Source organism: Oncorhynchus clarkii, chromosome 7 (assembly GCF_045791955.1).
Source record: "Oncorhynchus clarkii lewisi isolate Uvic-CL-2024 chromosome 7, UVic_Ocla_1.0, whole genome shotgun sequence".
Classification (NCBI taxonomy): domain Eukaryota; kingdom Metazoa; phylum Chordata; class Actinopteri; order Salmoniformes; family Salmonidae; genus Oncorhynchus; species Oncorhynchus clarkii.
In genome coordinates this window covers 82,224,645-82,242,754 of record NC_092153.1, presented here as the reverse complement: position 1 = coordinate 82,242,754, position 18,110 = coordinate 82,224,645, and the positions used below count along the sequence as shown (strand labels likewise).

The window sequence follows — 18,110 nt, the reverse complement described above, 5'->3', positions numbered from 1 at the left end:
GGTGCTGTGTCAGAGACAAAATATCCAATCGAAATGGTACCCTATTCCCGCTATATAGTAGTGCACAACTTTTGACCTGAGCCCTATGGGTCCTTAGGTTAAAAGTATGGCACTATGAAGGGAATTAGGGTGCCATTTTGAACTCACCCAAAGAAGATAAAGGAATAATAATGGAAAAGTAATACAAGAGGGGAAGAAGAATCCATAGGAGTCCATACAAAGGGATCTGGGAAGGAGAAGTGTCCTCCTCTGTGGTGGATGTTATTTGTCTTTACATAGATCTGAAAAATTACTTGTAGAAGAAAAAATATATAAATATATTACCCCCAAAAGTATCCTTTTCCCTTTGTTGTTGTTGCATGGATGGATATTTTTTTTACGAATTATAATATGACATCTTTATGACAACTTTGAATGTGAGCTATAAAACCATTTATTTAAGAAATAAATGTTTCTGTGTTGTCTGTTTTTGCTTTTTTGTATTTTATTTATATTCTCTAGTATCAGGGAAAATGCCAGACCTAGGGTAACTGCACTAGTGTGTGCTAGAACATTGTTCATGTGGTAGGCAACCTGTCTGCCCCAGGGCCGGCAGATAGCCTAGAGTGTTGGGCCAGTAACCGAAAGGTTGCAGGATTGAATCCCCGAGCTGACAAGGTTAAAAAAAAAAATCTGTCGTTCTGCCCCTGAACAAGGCAGTTAAACCCACTGTTTCCCAGGTAAGGCTGACATTGTAAATAATAATTTGTTCTAACTGATCAGTTAAATCAAGGTACTAAAAAAAAACAAAAAGGGGAGAGACTATAGTACCTACTATCTAATAAGGTTGCATACACACAAAGTAGAACATGCTCTAGCCTATATATCCTCAGAGCAAGCAGAGGTGGCAGCTGCAAGAAAGAAAGAAAGACAACAGATGAAGAAACGTTCAGAGGAACCAGACAAAAGTTGCATCCACCGACTTCGAAACATTCATCACTAGTGGACATACTGTACTTGTCCCTATTTGACTCAACCACCCTAATCAAGTGATTTGAAAGTGTCAACATTACATGGCTACTATTTTAGTTTCAGTTTTGTAGGAATGTATTTATGCAACATTCGGTATTATGAAAAAAGACTCGTACCCTTTTTTTGTGTGTGTGGCTGTGTCCAATGTTGGGGAAGAAAATATAGTTCAGACTGAAAGAAGTTCAGAAACACAGTTAAAATAAATAAAGTTACTTTGGATGTAATGAACAACTTTTTTATTTTTCAATCTACTTCGTAAAAAAATTATACCTAAATCTGAAGAGTCATGGACTTCAAATTGCAGATCACTCTGGAGTCCGATGTAAACAGAATGTGTGATTTTAGCCTATTAAATGCAAAGTGAGAATCAGGCAGGTCTGATTGCCGATCAAGAAAGGAAATGTTTGCATACTTCACCCGTTTTGTTGCTTGTTGTAGTTCTGAAAGTTAGCTACACCACTACAAGGTAAAAAAAAAACTAATGAACTACTTAAAACACTACCAACGTTTGAATTTAGTTCAAGTACCACCAAGCTACGGCAAAATCTAATTAAATTACTAGTTGAACTACCTACAGCTATTTAACTACTCCCCAACGAATTATATACGTGTATTCACTAGATGACTGACGGGGCTGTTCTGAAGTCCCCCGTTATGATACTCATAAGGAACAGCCTCCATAGGAATGAATGGGAATCTACAGTGTTTCAATGTAATGTTTCAAGAACAAAAATACATTTTACGTATTTATTTGTTGTAGTGAGGACTGCAACATAAGAACTCTATAAAAAAAAATCTAAAATGTTTTTTATAATTTTTAAATGTTTATTTGAGAAATGATTGGTGTCTGTTCAGTTCATACAACACTATGTATTGTTCTAAAAAAAATATTACATTGTAATAATAATTTAAAATATATATTTATTTTCCAAAACATTTTTGAAATGAAAACACGTAGCTAGATAGCTCACTTCTCTGCGCTACAAAACAATACATGTCGATTACTGTAATGTAGAGCTGGATCATTTAATACATTATCCCATTATATTGTGTTCAATATTACTGACCAATTTTAAGATCAATCCGATGTAAAGTTACTCCCCCCAAGAAGCCAGTAAAAGACATGGCAATAGTGTCGAGATCAATAAATTGCTCTCAGTACAATTAGCCCAGGAAGTGGTTCACTAGTGAGACTGTAAAAATCACTGGGTTCACTGGTGGCCTTTTGTAAACAAGGCCTGAGAAAAAAAATGTTTTGCAGCAAGACAAGAGTTGACACATTTATCCAATAAACCCTTTTCCCATAACGATATCATGCAAATTATTGACATAATTACCGGCCCAGGCCGATAGTGGTCAAGTTTCTGGGGTTCAAGAACAAGATAGGGGTTCTGGAAACAGCCAAGAACTTGAGGAAGATCGACGTTCCTCTCGAGGACTATCCTGAAGCTGTGCACCAGAAGATGAAAGAACTGATCCCAGCCATGAAAGCTGCCAAAGCACATGGGGATATTGCTTACATCCGCTATGACAGACTCATTGCCCATCCTCCCAAAAGACTGGAAGGGATGAGAGAGCCAAGCCAATGGGTTCTTAGCTTCAACCCCACAGTACACACACACCAATTGATTAATGGACTGCTGAATGTGTTTTGAATTTTTTTTTATCTTGCTTTGTTTGCTCTTTCCCATATTAAGTCTATCTCTGATAAGCTACCCAGGAAAGGGTTGAAAATAGACCATTTAAATATATGCAGCCTTAGAAATAAGGTTAATGAAATCAATAACTTGCTAACATCAAATACAGTGGGGCAAAACAAATATTTAGTCAGCCACCAATTGTGCAAGTTCTCCCACTTAAAAAGATGAGAGAGGCCTGTAATTTTCATCATAGGTACACTTCAACTATGACAGATAAAATTAGATGACTTGATTTTTTTATGTAAATATTTTTTAAACTTATTTTTCTTAACTGTATTGTTGGTTAAGGGCTTGTAAGTAAGCATTTCACGGTAAGGTCTAAACCTTTTGTATTCGGCATATGTGAAAAATAACATTTGATTTGATTTCAAAGTGTTTTGCTTTATGAGGATAAAAATTGTAGATTGCATGACTTTTACAAAAGTTGACTGCAAGTTTCTGCAGTGGCTCTTCACCAACTTCATCCTGAAGCCATCGCCTGGATTGTGGGAGGTTCTATTGTCAACCAATCATTAGGTTGTTTTTGTTTGACCCACGCAAACGTGACCAAAGACGTGACTGAAACAGGAACAAACTTTGTATTCATGTTAGCTAGCAGTGGATATACAAACGAATGGGAAATATGAGGCTCTCGCTCACTAATTGATTGTGCAATCCACACACATATGATTTCAGTTTGTGAGGATGTGATATGGTGGTTGGAAACATGTTTATTTCAATCAAATTTATTTATAAAGCCCTTCTTACATCAGCTGATGTCACAAAGAGCTGTACAGAAACCCAGCTTAAAACCCCAAACAGCAAGCAATGCAGGTGTAGAAGCACGATGGCTAGGAAAACTCCCTAGAAAGGCCAAAACCTAGGAAGAAACCTAGAGAGGAACCAGGCTATGAGGGGTGGCCAGTCCTCTTCTGGCTGTGCCGGGTGGAGATTATAACAGAACATGGCCAAGCTGTTCAAATGTTCATAGATGACCAGCAGAGTCAAATAATAATAATCACAGTGGTTGTCGAGGGTGCAACAGGTCAGCACCTCAGGAGTAAATGTCAGTTGGCTTTTCATAGCCGATCATTCAGAATATCTCTACCGCTCCTGCTGTCTCTAGAGAGTTGAAAACAGCAGGTCTGGGACAGGTAGCACGTCTGGTGAACATGTCAAGGTTCCATAGCCACAGTCAGAACAGTTGAAACTGGAGCAGTAAGTCTACACAACAGCCCTTATTTTAAGGGTTTCTAAAATCCCCTTTGTGAAAAATGAATGGTGGAAAAACAATGGAAAAATGTCCCTGTTTGACCGCTAGGTTTTATGGGTATTATGATACTTCCACTGTGGGGCTCTATACTGACAAGTTACACGTCTCCACTCTACGAATGAGAGTCGTTGTCTACAAAGCAGCACGTTGGGCTGTCTTGCTCCCACCAATCCTTTCTTTGGATTGGTGGATAGTAGGCCGTCATTGTAAATAATAATTTGTTCTTAACTGACTTGCCTTGTTTAATAAAAAATGTAATACATCCCATTATTGTAATAATTTTTTTAATATTCGATGAGGGTTGTTGACGTCAGCCGCCTGTATTCAATGGAGAGAGATGCTACACTACACGCCTCATGACATGAATATGCATATACATCAAGACAACTCCGATATAAATAGTTTTTTTCTCTCAAAGTTGCCAGGATGTTAGTGTCCTACTTATATATCAATACACTCGTAACAACTTAAGCATGACGCTTCTATTCGATCAAATAAACCTCACGTAGCAAGTAAGCCATTCATTTTTGTTGTTGACCAAATTCGACACTCTCATTGACCTCCACACAAAAAATGCCTTGCTCGGTGAGCGAAACAATGCCACGTCCTGGAGGGATAGTTGGGCCTCTCTTCCTCTCTGTTAACACTCACAACGCGCCCATTATGACAGTTGAGCACCTGTCGTGTGTTGTGCCATTTTGGGGTTCCCAATCACTGTCGTTTACTCACATATTGGGGCAACTTTATGTTATCCGGATTTTCGATGTTTAGTTATCATGTCCATTCACTTCATATATATAAATATTGCAAGACACAAATATATATAAATAAATAAAGTGGCATTTTGACAGCACTTCCTAGCCACGTTGTTTTTCTGTGATTGGTCAAGAAACAAAAGGGGCGCGGCCAAATAAGGATTTGAGACGTTCTATTATCGGCTATGGTTACTAATAAAACGCTAAATAAAACCCGCATTTTAGAGATCCTGATATTACTATGCACTCGTATAGTCTTAAATAAATTCATATTATATCCACAATTATGTTGTTGATTTTTAGCCCCAATGGCAAATGTGAAGGTGCATATTTTAATTCCAACGTCCCTTTTACGTCACGAGTTGTAGTCGAAAGGCATTGTGGTCTAGATCCGCCCGGAAAGATTGTTTTAAAGTGTTTCTTGTCATTCAAGGATTTAAAACCCCGTTTTTACACGTTGTTTAGTGGTTACGTGTCATATTGATACATAGTCAGTTCTAGCTGTTTCTTGACGTTTTGAAGAAACAAGTTGGCAAAGGATTTATTAACTTTTTGAGTGAGTTTTGTTTTTTTGTACTTTGTTGTTGATTTAGCTACCATCCAGCTAGCTAGCCAACTTAACGATTGTTGGCTAGGGAGCTAACGTTACTTACTGTACGTTTAGCTAGGTAGATGTATGAAGTTTGACTAGCTAAAGATGTACAGTTTATTTATAGTTTTTCCTTCTTTTCAAAGAGATCGTTTGAAGTGCCTCAACTCTCCAGCAAAAATGATACTTGATGGTTATTGAATTTGCTGGTTTCATATTTCATTCATTTAGCTATCTTCGATAGCTAGCCAACCAAGACAGGACGCTAACTTAACTATCTAACTTGGGTAGTTAACTAAATAAGCTTCCTGTGAGTTGAAACCACTGTGATTTGTTTACTCGTATCAGCTGAACATATTTTGTTGTTATCACGGTGTATTTGTCCAGACAGTTAGTTAGCTAATCAGCTAACTTGCTACTAGGACTGAGGAAGGCAAAAGGTGCACGTAGTTAGCTGGCTGGGATGTATTCAGGAACAATACATGGTTTCTAGTATGTTGTAAGGTTATTTACATTGTACCATCAAGGACAATCGCTTACTAGGGGGGTGAATGAGGGTGACCGCCCATGACCCTGTCAACACTTGCTCAACTAGACTGTTATAAATATAACAACTGTTAAGGGGTAAACCAACGATTACACTATTTTCAGCCATGGTTTAGTCATTACATTTTAATCTAAACAACAATTGTTTCTGAACACACTTCTTTACAGCTACATCTCTGAATCCAATGTTGCATGTGTATGACTGTTCTAGTACAGTCATGGAGGATTCACTCATGTCACACGTTTTTGATTATTGTATCTAGGCACCACTATAACCTCAATCTCCCAGGACTTGATGCTCGCTGCCATCCTGATCTCTTTAACCCATTGATGAACCCATCTCGTACTGGGCCAAGATGAAAGCTCTGATCCTAGTCGGTGGCTATGGGACTCGACTCAGACCTTTAACCCTCAGTGTCCCTAAACCACTGGTGGAGTTTGCCAACAAACCCATCCTTCTGCATCAAGTTGAAGCCCTGGTCAAGGTTAGTGACTCCTACAACCTGTCATTGTGAATATAAAATGTATCATTGATGTGTAATCTATTTACTGTAACATTCACATGCGTAGTGTAGATGGATCGGCTGTACCGAGTACAGTATGCACAATGACAGAATGTCAATGTATTATCCAAATGTTTTTAAAAAAAATTGAAGAAAAAATAGTGTCTAATTGTTTACACAATTGAACATTGGATAACATCTCATTGACAACAAGCTGGAGTGCTATTTTGTTAGTAGTTTAAACAAGACCTGGTAGAATTGCTTCTCAAGGCTGACTAGTGAGTCTATTGCTCTGACTGCTGTTGGACCTCAAGGCTGACTAGTGAGTCTATTGCTCTGACTGCTATTTGACCTCAAGGCTGAATAGTGAGTCGTACAACTTGCCATCATGTACATTCATAGAGCATGGATTCATGCTCTATCTGGTAGATTATAAATCTGTAACATTCACATGTATAGTGACTGTACCTACCTACTCCAGCACAGTGTAAATGGATGTATCTGGGTTTCTGTACGGCACTTTGAGATATCAGCTGATGTAAGAAGGGCTATATAAATACATTTGATTTGATATCTACAGTTGAAGTCAGAAGTTTACATGCACTTAGGTTGGAGTCATTAAAACTTGTTTTTCAACCACTCCATAAATTTCTTGTTAACAAACTATAGTTTTGCCAAGTCGGTTAGGACATCTACTTTGACACAAGTCATTTTTCCAACAATTGTTTCCAGACAGATTATTTTACTTGTAATTCACTGTATCACAATTCCAGTGGGTCAGAAGTTTACATACACTAAGTTGACTGTGCCTTTCAACAGCTTGGGAAATTCCAGTCATGGCTTTAGAAGCTTCTGATAGGCTGATTGACATCATGTGAGTCAATTGGAGGTGTACCTGTTGATGTATTTCAAGGCCTACCTTCAAACTCAGTGCCTCTTTGCTTGACATCATGGGAAAATCAAAAGAAATCAGCCCCAAAAAAATGTGACCTCCACAAGTCTGTTTCATCCTTGAGAGCAATTTTCAAATGCCTGAAGGTACCACGTTCATCTGTACAAACAATAATACGCAAGTATAAACACCATGGGACCACGCAGCCGCCATACCACTCAGGAAGTAGACGTGTTCCGTCTCCTAGAGATGAACGTACTTTGGTGCGAAAAGTGCAAATCAATCCCAGAACAACCGCAAAGGACCTTGTGAAGATGCTGGAGGAAACAGGTGCAAAAGTATCTATATCCACAGTCAAACGGGTCAGCAAGGAAGAAGCCACTGCTCCGAAACCACCATAAAAAAGACAGACTACGCTTTACAACTGCACATAGGGACAAAGATTGTACTTTTTGGAGAAATGTCCTCTGGTCTGATGAAACAAAAATAGAACTGTCTGGCCATAATGACCATCGTTATGTTTGGAGGAAAAGGGGAGAGGCTTGCAAGCCGACGAACACCATCCCAACCGTGAAGCACGGGGGTGGCAGCATCATGCTGTGGGGGTGCTTTACTGCAGGAGGGACTGGTGCACTTCACAAAATAGATGGCTTCATGAGGTAGGACAATTTTGTGGATATATTGAAGCAACATATCAAGACATCAGTCATGAAGTTAAAGCTTGGTTGCAAATGGGTCTTCCAAATGGACAATTGGGGTCCAAGCATACTTCCAAAGTTGTGACAAAATGGCTGAAGGACAACAAAGTCAAGGTATTGGAGTTGGCATCACAAAGCCCTGACCTCAATCCTAAAGAAAATTTGTGGGCAGAACTGAAAAGGCGTGTGCAAGCAAGGAGACCTACAAATCTGACTCAGTTACACCGGCTCTGTCAGGAGGAATGGGCCAAAATTCACCCCACTTATTGTGGGAAGCTTGTGGAAGGCTACCCAAAACGTTTGACCCAAGTTAAACAATTTAAAGGCAATGCTACCAAATACTAACTGAGTGAATGTAAACTTTTGATCCACTGGGATTGTGATGAAAGTAAAATATGAAATAAATCCTTCTCTCTACTATTATTCTGACATTTCACATTTTTAAAATAAAGTGGTGATCCTAACTGACCTAAAACAGGGAATTTTTACTAGGATTAAATGTCAGGAATTGTGCAAAACTGAGTTTAAATGTATTTGGCTAAGGTGTATGTAAACTTCCGACTTCAACTGTCCAGTACAGTGTAAATGGCCATACCTACCTACTCCAGTACAGTGTACACAGGGTAGGCCTTCTTATTCCTTACTGTACACTCAACATAATGAAACGTTTTGTATCCAGGAAAGGAAAGTGTACGTTGTTTATTCTGTGCCTGACTGTCGACAGGCTGGAGTTAACCATGTGATCCTGGCTGTCAGTTACATGTCCGATCTGTTGGAGCGAGAGATGAGGGTTCAGGAAGAGAGGGTAAGGCTTTTTTCCCTGTTGTCAATGTATGTATTGTTTTGTATTGGAGCTTTTTGTCTAAACAAATTACTAAGCACTTGACACACGTACTGTTTTCTGTTTTACAGCTCGGTATTAGAATCTCCCTGTCACATGAGAAGGAACCCCTTGGAACAGGTACAACCTGCTGATCAACTGGGGCGTATGCAGTCATTAGTCTGCTCCTACAAGTTAGGGAGAAATCTCACCAGACCGTTTGTCTGTGTGCATAGTACAGGGCCGTTCGCTTGCTGTCAGAGCGGTATCTTATTTTAATAATTTGTTTTGGGGTGGGGGGATAGATCAGCTTTAATATTGCAGATAGATTGTAGCTTCCATCAATATAATTGTCTGCATCACTTCCAGTCCCCCATACATTTTTTCGCATAAATATATATATATATACACACACACACACACACACAAATATAAAAAAATATATATTTTCCTTTATTACTTTCTAACCCCTTTCTAACCCCCCCCCCTAATTGGAGTTAACTAGTGAACAAACACTCTTAGGCTTCTACTTCCTGCTTATAGATTTTATGGGCCCAGTCTATTTCACAATAGTTTTTTTTATTTTTTTTAACTCCTGTCCTTCCTTTAACCTCAACCGCTATTTCTTTCACAAAAGTAATGATCCAAAATATGTTTTATGGACAGACTGTTTTACATGAGTTCTCTTGTTATTGTTCCCAACATTCAGCTCCGTTCAACTCCTCCCGTCTATCTCATAACACCATCCATATTGGATTTCTGTTTGCCATATATTTTTCAACTGTGCTGTTATCTTTCACAAGTTCTGAACCTTTCTATTCTCATAATTTCTACAGATTATAAATAAAAAAATAAACCTTTTTGCTAAAATAATTATTATATTATTGATCAATTGAGGTTAAATAAATAAATATGGCCATTTTTAACCGAGCAGCAATAGATCCTTTCATTGGCATAAAAATCAAGTTGATTGAATAGAATTGAGCTGTACACCTCCAGTTTTGGTCCTTTATCCTTACGGATATTTAACAAAGTTAATAGAATTGTTAACTCAGAGTGTGTGTTTATCTTGTCGCCCCCCCCAGCCGGTCCTCTTGCTCTGGCCAGAGAGCTGCTAACGGACAACGACGAGCCATTCTTCGTCCTCAACAGTGACGTAATATGTGACTTCCCCTTCGAGGACATGTTAAAGTTCCACAAGCACCACGGCAGAGAGGGGACCATTGTGGTAAGTGGAAACTGTTACTCTTGGCCCTGTAGCTCCTACACCCTAGATACTCCTGTAGATCTGAGAGGATTGGCTGGGTTTAAGCCACATGGTGAAAAATACCACCCAGCCTATCGGACGGCAAGGTGGAAATACTACCACGTTGCTTATAAACCTATCAGGAGTGTTTAGAGGCAAGGGACCTCTGCTGTTAGAGCAGGCCAATCAACACTGTCAAACTGTTTCAGGGGATCAGCTTGAGCAAGACGAGACCTCTAATGAGTTATTGGTGATGCAAGGGGATTGGTAGACTGCAATGTAGTCCGTCTCAAACGAGCGCTGGTGACTGTGTCTGTTCCTAGGTGACGAAGGTAGAGGAGCCGTCGAAGTATGGCGTGGTGATGTACGAGGTAGAGAGCGGACGCATCCACCGATTTGTGGAGAAACCCCAGGTGTTCGTCTCCAACAAGATCAACGCTGGGATGTACATCTTTAGCCCAACCATGCTCAAGAGGATCAAGGTTAGTGCGGATGTGAAACCTCTTCATTTTATCACATAATATGATGTTTCGACACAGCTAGTAAAGAAAACAGTTTTTTTTCTTTGTGGATTTAGAATCTCTATTTAGAATCTCTATTTAGAATCTCTATTTAGAATCTCTATTTAGAATCTCTATTTAGAATCTATTTAGTAACCTTCAGCCGATGTTCTGAAAAGGTGTCCACTCACTGTACTGTAAGTCACGTTGGATAAAATGGTGTGCTAAAGTGGATTGTGGTACGTACACTGTGTGTACAAGACATTAGGAACGCCTCGATTCGTCGGGGGATGGACTCTGCAAGGTGCTGAAGGCGTTTCACAGGGATGCTGGCCCATGTTGACTCCAACGCTTCCCACAGTTGTGTCCAGTTGGCTGGATGTCCTTTGGGTGGTAGATTATTCTTGATACACACAGGAGACTGTTTAGCGTTAAAATCCCAGCAGCGTTGCAGTTCTTGAAACACTCAAACCGGTGCGCCTGTCACCTACTACCGTAACCCATTCAAAGGCACTTTAAATCTTCTGTTTTGCCCATTCACCCTCGGAATGGTACCACATACACAATCCATGTCTCAAGGCTTAAAAATCCTTCTTTGACATCAACACGGGACATCAGTAGGGGACCATAACTTTAATCTGGCCAGTCTATGTCATGGAAAGAGCAGGTGTTTTTGTTTTTTTACACTCCGTGTTTATTGTATTCTTCCAGCTCAGGCCCACCTCTATTGAGAAAGAGATCTTCCCGTTCATGGCCGAGGAGAACCATCTCTACGCAATGGAGCTACAAGGGTTCTGGATGGACATTGGTCAGCCTAAGGACTTCCTGACGGGGATGTGTATGTACCTGCAGTCTGTACGACAACACACACCTGACAGACTGAAGACTGGGCCTGGGTTCCTGGGTAACGTGCTGGTGGTGAGTCAACCAGTCTGACACCGGATCATATAACTCAGTTCAACAAGGCAGGCAGATCTGAAAAAAACATTAGCAGTAGCCCTCTGATTGGCTTGGTGGTGGCTCCTCCATTTAGCTGCCCTCTGATTGGCTTGGCGGTGGCTCCTCCATTTAGCTGCCATCTGATTGGCTTGGTGGTGGCTCCTCCATTTAGCTGCCCTCTGATTGGCTTGGTGGTGGCTCCTCCATTTAGCTGCCCTCTGGTTGGTGGTGGCTCCTCCATTTAGCTGCCCTCTGATTGGCTTGGTGGTGGCTCCTCCATTTAGCTGCCCTCTGGTTGGTGGTGGCTCCTCCATTTAGCTGCCCTCTGATTGGCTTGGTGGTGGCTCCTCCATTTAGCTGCCCTCTGGTTGGTGGTGGCTCCTCCATTTAGCTGCCCTCTGGTTGGTGGTGGCTCCTCCATTTAGCTGCCCTCTGGTTGGTGGTGGCTCCTCCATTTAGCTGCCCTCTGACCTCTGATTGGCTTGGTGGTGGCTCCTCCATTTAGCTGCCCTCTGATTGGCTTGGTGGTGGCTCCTCCATTTAGCTGCCCTCTGATTGGCTTGGTGGTGGCTCCTTCATTTAGCTGCCCTCTGATTGGCTTGGTGGCGGCTCCTTCATTGAGCTGCCCTCTGATTGGCTTGGTGGCGGCTCCTCCATTTAGCTGACACCTTTCAGGTCATGAGGTCCTAGGGTTTGTGTCTGGACTAAGCCACAAAATATAGACATTCACCGGGTGTAGGATTTTAGTCCATTCCATCAATTACTGTATAAATAAGTTACACATGTGGTATGTTCCTGCAGTTAGACACATCCCACCAGAGGGAGCCTCATCAGAAGATCAGATATAACCAGGCTCTTTGTCATCGGTGTGCTGATCTAGGATCAGTTTAGCCTTTAGATCCATAATGAATACGATTATGTGAACAAAATGGACCTGATCCAAGATCAGCTTTATATGTACATGCCATATTCTAACCTGGCATTGCTCTGTTCTGGTCCAGGATCCTACAGCCCAGATAGGGGAGAACTGCACCATCGGGCCCAACGTGACCATCGGGGCGGGGGTGGTGCTGGAGGACGGGGTCAGGATTAAAAGGTGTACGGTACTGAAGGGGTCAAGGGTCAGATCACACTCTTGGCTCGAGTCCTGCATCGTAGGGTGGAGCTCCTCCGTAGGACAGTGGGTGAGTAGAGAGGAGACACACACACACACAGTGGGTGATTAGACCCTGTTGAATATAATTATATATGTGTAATAATACCACAGAGATATTATTTGTAGAGTAGAGGACTGTTTACTACTTCATTAACTAAACTCAATCTTCACACACGCACGTGGTTTCCCCAAGCAACACACTCGCACGCTCACTCGCACGCTCACTCACACAACTGCTGATGTAAAAGGCCTTGATGAGTAAATTTGTGTTGATTTAGACCATATATATATATATATATATATACTACCGTTCTTAGAAATGTCCTTGTTTTTTAAAGAAAAGCTAATATTTCTGTCCATTTCAAAATAACATCAAATTGATCAGAAATAAAGTGTAAACATTGTTATTGTTGTGAAGGACTATTGTAGCTGGAAACGTTAACACCGCTGAAAACTGTTGTTCTGATTATTAAAGAAGCAATAAAACTGGCCTTCTTTAAACCAGTTGAGTATCTGGAGCATCGGAATAGACTTAGATGACTGTCCTCTGTCCAGGGTCTGTCTGTTCTTTTGCCCATCTTAATCTATTAATCTATTCAGATGACGACTTGTCTGTTTCTCAAACTAAATACTTTAATGGACTTGTCCTCTTTCTCAGTGGTGCACCGGGGCCTCCCACTCCTCTTTCTATTCTGGTTAGAGCCAGTTTGCGCTGTTCTGTGAAGGGAGTAGTACACAGTGTTGTACCAGATCTTCAGTTTCTTGGCAATTTCTCGCATGGAATAGCCTTAATTTCTCAGAACAAGAATAGACTGACAAGTTTCAGAAGAAAGTTCTTTGTTTCTGGCCATTTTGACCCAGTAATCGAACCCACAAATGCTGATGCTCCAGATACTCAACTAGTCTAAAGAAGGCCAGTTTTATTGCTTTTTTAATCAGAACAACAGTTTTCAGCTGTGCTAACATAATTGCAAAAGGGGTTTCTAATGATCAATTAGCCTTTTAAAATGATTAACTAACACAATGTGTCATTGTAACACAGGAGTGATGGTTGCTGATAATGGGACTCTGTACGCCTATGTAGATATTCCTTTAAAAATCAGACGTTTCCAGCTACAATAGTCATTTACAACATTAACAATGTCTACACTGTATTTCTGATCAATTTGATGTTATTTTAATGGACAAAAAAATATGAGCTTTTCTTTCAAAAACAAGGACATTTTCTGTTGAACATTCGTGTATATTAATAGAAAAGCTGTGATATGGAACGTGTTATTTTGGGGCGGGGGGGGACGGACGCTGAACTGCTTCATTAACATGACTCTACTGATGGTGACACACAACCCTGCCTGAGTAATATGGAGGTGTGACATCACAAATACTTGGTGTGTGCTTGATTCCGATGGTCTGGTACACAGGATATGACACAACGGAATTGTCCCAAAAAGACTACAGATTTCCAAGTCATACTTTCCAATATACTTCACGTAAACACAGTATGGCTGCGTTTTACACGGGCGGCCCAATTCTGATCCTTCAGCCAATTGTTTGCATAAGAGCTGAATCTGGGCGGCCTGTATAAACGCAGCCTGTGTGACTCAGGGTCTGTTTCGATCTAGGAGAAAATATCCAGTGAAACTAACAAAATATTTGTTTGGGTTTCTCCCTGGCGTGATCATATCTGTCCCTGACTGTGTGCTCTTTTCCCTCTGAAAGTATTTCACATAATGTCCGGTGTGTGTGTGTGACCGAGGTCTGTGAGCAATGATTAGTCCCAAACGCCAAGCCAAAATCATCAAACGCACATCAGCTCAAACATTTGAAATAACGTTTTTGAAAAAAAATGTCTTTCACATGTATACAGTATGTGTCCTAGGGCTTTATCAAGCTCTCTCTTTAACTCTCTCCCCCTCCCCCTCTCTGTCTCTCCCCCTCTCTGTCTCTCTCTCTCTGTCTCTCTGTCTCTCTCTCTCCCTCTGTCTCTCTCTCTCCCTCTGTCTCTCTCTCTCCCTCTGTCTCTCTCTCTCTCTCTGTCTCTCTGTGTCTCTCTCTCTCTGTCTCTCCCCCTCTCTGTCTCTCTCTCTCTCTGTCTCTCTCTCTCTCTGTCTCTGTCTCTCTCTCAGGTGCGTATGGAGAATGTGACCGTCCTCGGGGAGGATGTTATTGTGAACGACGAGCTCTACCTCAACGGTGCCAACGTGCTTCCTCACAAGTCCATCACCGACTCCGTGCCTGAACCGCGCATCATCATGTAGTTCTAGAACAACAGACAGGCCACCAGCGCTTTCTTAGAACCGGGCCTCAAGCGCTTGAAGTGCCACAGAGATGGGTTTCTAGTAATACTGGGTGCTGTTCCGATTCTGCTGACAATTCTACCCCTTGTCCTCTGTCATATGCTATATGTTTAGCACGGAGGAGTGGAACGAAGGCAGAAACAGACTAGTACCCAGGCTAGGATCTGGGTGCTTACATTTTAAACCAAGGACAACTAGCTAGCTACGGCCTGGTCTAGAACCCTAGACTCTTAAGTAGATCTGAAACAGTTGGTTAGTTGAGGTCCACGCAGTATGATAGTAGCATCACCTCGCCTTCTGGTGGGTTAGGGGGTGTTTTTAAAACACTTCTCTTTTTCAAAATACATGTTTGTGTTTCAATGAGGCAAACCTGTATAAATAAAGGATCCATTTTTGCCATATTGCTGACCCCTATCCAATCCTCTTATATGTACACTAGGGGTTGATTCTGTCTGGTTAGGGGTGGATTCTGGTCTGGCTGTTTTAGGGGTTGATTCTGGTCTGGTTAGGGGTGGATTCTGGTCTGGTTAGGGGTGGATTCTGGTCTGGCTAGGGGTGGATTCTGGTCTGGCTGGTTAGGGGTGGATTCTGGTCTGGCTGGTTAGGGGTTGATTCTGGTCTGGCTAGTTAGGGGTTGATTCTGGTCTGGCTAGTTAGGGGTTGATTCTGGTCTGTCTGATTAGGGGTTGATTCTGGTCTGGCTGGTTAGGGGTTGAGTCTGGTCTGGTTAGGGGTTGATTCTGGTCTGTCTGATTAGGGGTTGATTCTGGTCTGGCTGGTTAGGGGTTGAGTCTGGTCTGGTTAGGGGTTGATTCTGGTCTGTCTGATTAGGGGTTGATTCTGGTCTTTCTGATTAGGGGTTGATTCTGGTCTGTCTGATTAGGGGTTGATTCTGGTCTGGCTGGTTAGGGGTTGATTCTGTTCTGGTCTGGCTGGTTAGGGGTTGATTCTGGTCTGGTCTGGCTGGTTAGGGGTTGATTCTGGTCTGGTCTGGCTGGTTAGGGGTTGATTCTGGTCTGGTCTGGCTGGTTAGGGGTTGATTCTGGTCTGGCTGGTTAGGGGTTGATTCTGGTCTGTCTGGTTAGGGGTTGATTCTGGTCTGTCTGATTAGGGGTTGATTCTGGTCTGTCTGATTAGGGGTTGATTCTGGTCTGGCTGGTTAGGGGTTGATTCTGGTCTGGTCTGGCTGGTTAGGGGTTGATTCTGGTCTGGTCTGGCTGGTTAGGGGTTGATTCTGGTCTGGTCTGGCTGGTTAGGGGTTGATTCTGGTCTGGTCTGGCTGGTTAGGGGTGGATTCTGGTCTGGTCTGGCTGGTTAGGGGTGGATTCTGGTATGGTCTGGCTGGTTAGGGGTGGATTCTGGTCTGGTCTGGCTGGTTAGGGGTTGATTCTGGTCTGGCTGGTTAGGGGTTGATTCTGGTCTGGTCTGGCTGGTTAGGGGTTGATTCTGGTCTGGTCTGGCTGGTTAGGGGTTGATTCTGGTCTGGGTTGATTCTGGGTTGGCTACCTGTCAGTATGGTGGTAGAACTGGATATGGCACCCTATTCCCTATTTAGTACACTACATTTGACTGGTGGCTCTGGTTGACAGTAGTGCACTAAATAGGGAATATGGTGCTATTTGGGATGTTTATGCTCTGCTGCCAACCTCTTCTTCTGCTGGCAGTCTACTGGCTCTACTGTTGATTTGATTAGGACCCTCCATTGGTCAATAGAATATAATTTTAAATACATGTTTTGATCTTAAGGATTCTGGTCAAGCTGATCATTTAGATGCAACAGTGTCTGTAAAACGATCCCCTTTTGTGAGCCGTTCCATTTGATTTCATAATTACAGGATACTCTTAAAAGTCCTTCTTCGCATCCTGTCTCCTGCTTTGTTTCTGAGAGGAAAGGATGTGAGGAATCAAGGACGCACTTTTGAGATTCATTCAAACCCTAAACATATTATTGCCTGTCTTTTTTTAAGAGGAATTATTTTGTCATTGACTGATCCGATTGTATTTTCCCCCAAGACCACTAGAGTACTGAGATATAGAGGTAAACGTCCAGATTGTAAAATATACATCTTTCGCTTCTAAAGGTGAGAGGTAGGTTTGAATATTCCTGTTAACTTTCCTCAAATTTGCCTGTTTTCCAGAAATCCTTGTTTGGAATATTCCTGGAATTACAAGGGAATAACTAGGAAATCCAGCCAGGATTTTGATGAAAATCCAGGGAATTTTTACAGAAGTTAGCAGAATTTTGCGGCTAGGTTGACGTAAAGATTGTTCTTCAATGTATCCCTTTTCCAATCGATTTGTGATGTGTCAATCACCATGGAAGCGATCAGTGGACCTGTCAATCAAACAGTAACTACTGATGATGTCCCAATCAAGTGAACTCCTTTTAATGAAGTAGTTTTATCATATTAATATAATTAATTAATTGAACTTGTTTTGTTTTTTTTCCCCCTAATTTTTCTATCACAATTGTCTAATGTATGTAATATTGTTTGAGATTTATTGATGAACAATATCAATAAAAGTGAGAAATGTCTCTCAAACACATCTCTACCTTACCTACGTTATGGCTGTCGTATTTCTGGATAGTATTCTGTATGAATGGGTCATTTAATGGGACTTGCGACAGCAATCAATAACTGAAATTGATTCTACAATTCTTCGACTAGCATGAGAATACTTTTGTCCAGCTGAAACAAGTCCAGAACATTTTGTTCCATGGAAAATTACTATAATGATATCACTTATTTGGGGCGGCAGGGTAGCCTAGTGGTTAGAGCGTTGGACTAGTAACCGGAAGGTTGCAAGTTCAAACCCCCCGAGCTGACAAGGTAAAAATCTGTCGTTCTGCCCCTGAACAGGCAGTTAACCCACTGTTCCCCGGTAGGCCGTCATTGAAAATAAGAATTTGTTCTTAACTGACTAGTAAAATAAATTATTCAGGAAATGCAAAGTGATGTCATGAAGGGAGTGTTTTTTTTGTTTACCTCTCCTATAGGTGACAGTATTTGATAAACATTTACAAAGGTTGTTCCTGAAATGACAACCTATTTACTAGTAGTGCCCTTCATTTGACCAGGGGACCCATAGGGCTCTGATAAACGGTGCACTAAAGGATAAAGGTGCCATTTCAGTTCATGTTCTCTGAAGTATGTGTGATTTCAGGATTGACTGTAAGATCTAGTAATTAAGAAAAAATATATATT

General features: G+C 41.4%; 1 protein-coding gene across 5 annotated transcripts; it reads left to right on the top strand.

Annotated features, from left to right (window-relative positions):
* The first annotated feature begins 5,082 nt into the window (after nt 1-5,082).
* On the top strand, nt 5,083-17,462 carry LOC139413909 (GDP-mannose pyrophosphorylase B). 5 transcript variants are annotated; one of them, XR_011634846.1, is made up of 10 exons: nt 5,083-5,274; nt 6,117-6,338; nt 8,671-8,751; nt 8,859-8,907; nt 9,852-9,994; nt 10,336-10,494; nt 11,224-11,430; nt 12,453-12,635; nt 14,734-15,991; nt 16,342-17,462. XR_011634846.1 is itself a non-coding variant. In XM_071161758.1 (9 exons), exons 2-9 carry the CDS (start codon nt 6,210-6,212, stop codon nt 14,863-14,865), a joined length of 1,083 nt encoding a protein of 360 aa, XP_071017859.1. In that variant the 5' UTR covers nt 5,083-5,274; nt 6,117-6,209; the 3' UTR covers nt 14,866-17,462. The 5 variants fall into 5 exon arrangements, 1 of the variants encoding a protein (XP_071017859.1); XR_011634844.1 differs by having other exon boundaries at nt 14,734-16,043; XR_011634845.1 differs by having other exon boundaries at nt 14,734-16,286; nt 16,342-17,459.
* Nucleotides 17,463-18,110: the final 648 nt, after the last annotated feature.

Bases quoted from the DNA above. Each gene is read 5' to 3' on its own strand.
- LOC139413909 (XM_071161758.1), top strand. From the start codon at position 6,210: ATGAAAGCTCTGATCCTAGTCGGTGGCTATGGGACTCGACTCAGACCT. The intron at 8,908-9,851 runs GTACAACCTGCT...CGCCCCCCCCAG, and splicing joins GAAGGAACCCCTTGGAACAG to CCGGTCCTCTTGCTCTGGCC. The intron at 9,995-10,335 runs GTAAGTGGAAAC...GTCTGTTCCTAG, and splicing joins GCAGAGAGGGGACCATTGTG to GTGACGAAGGTAGAGGAGCC.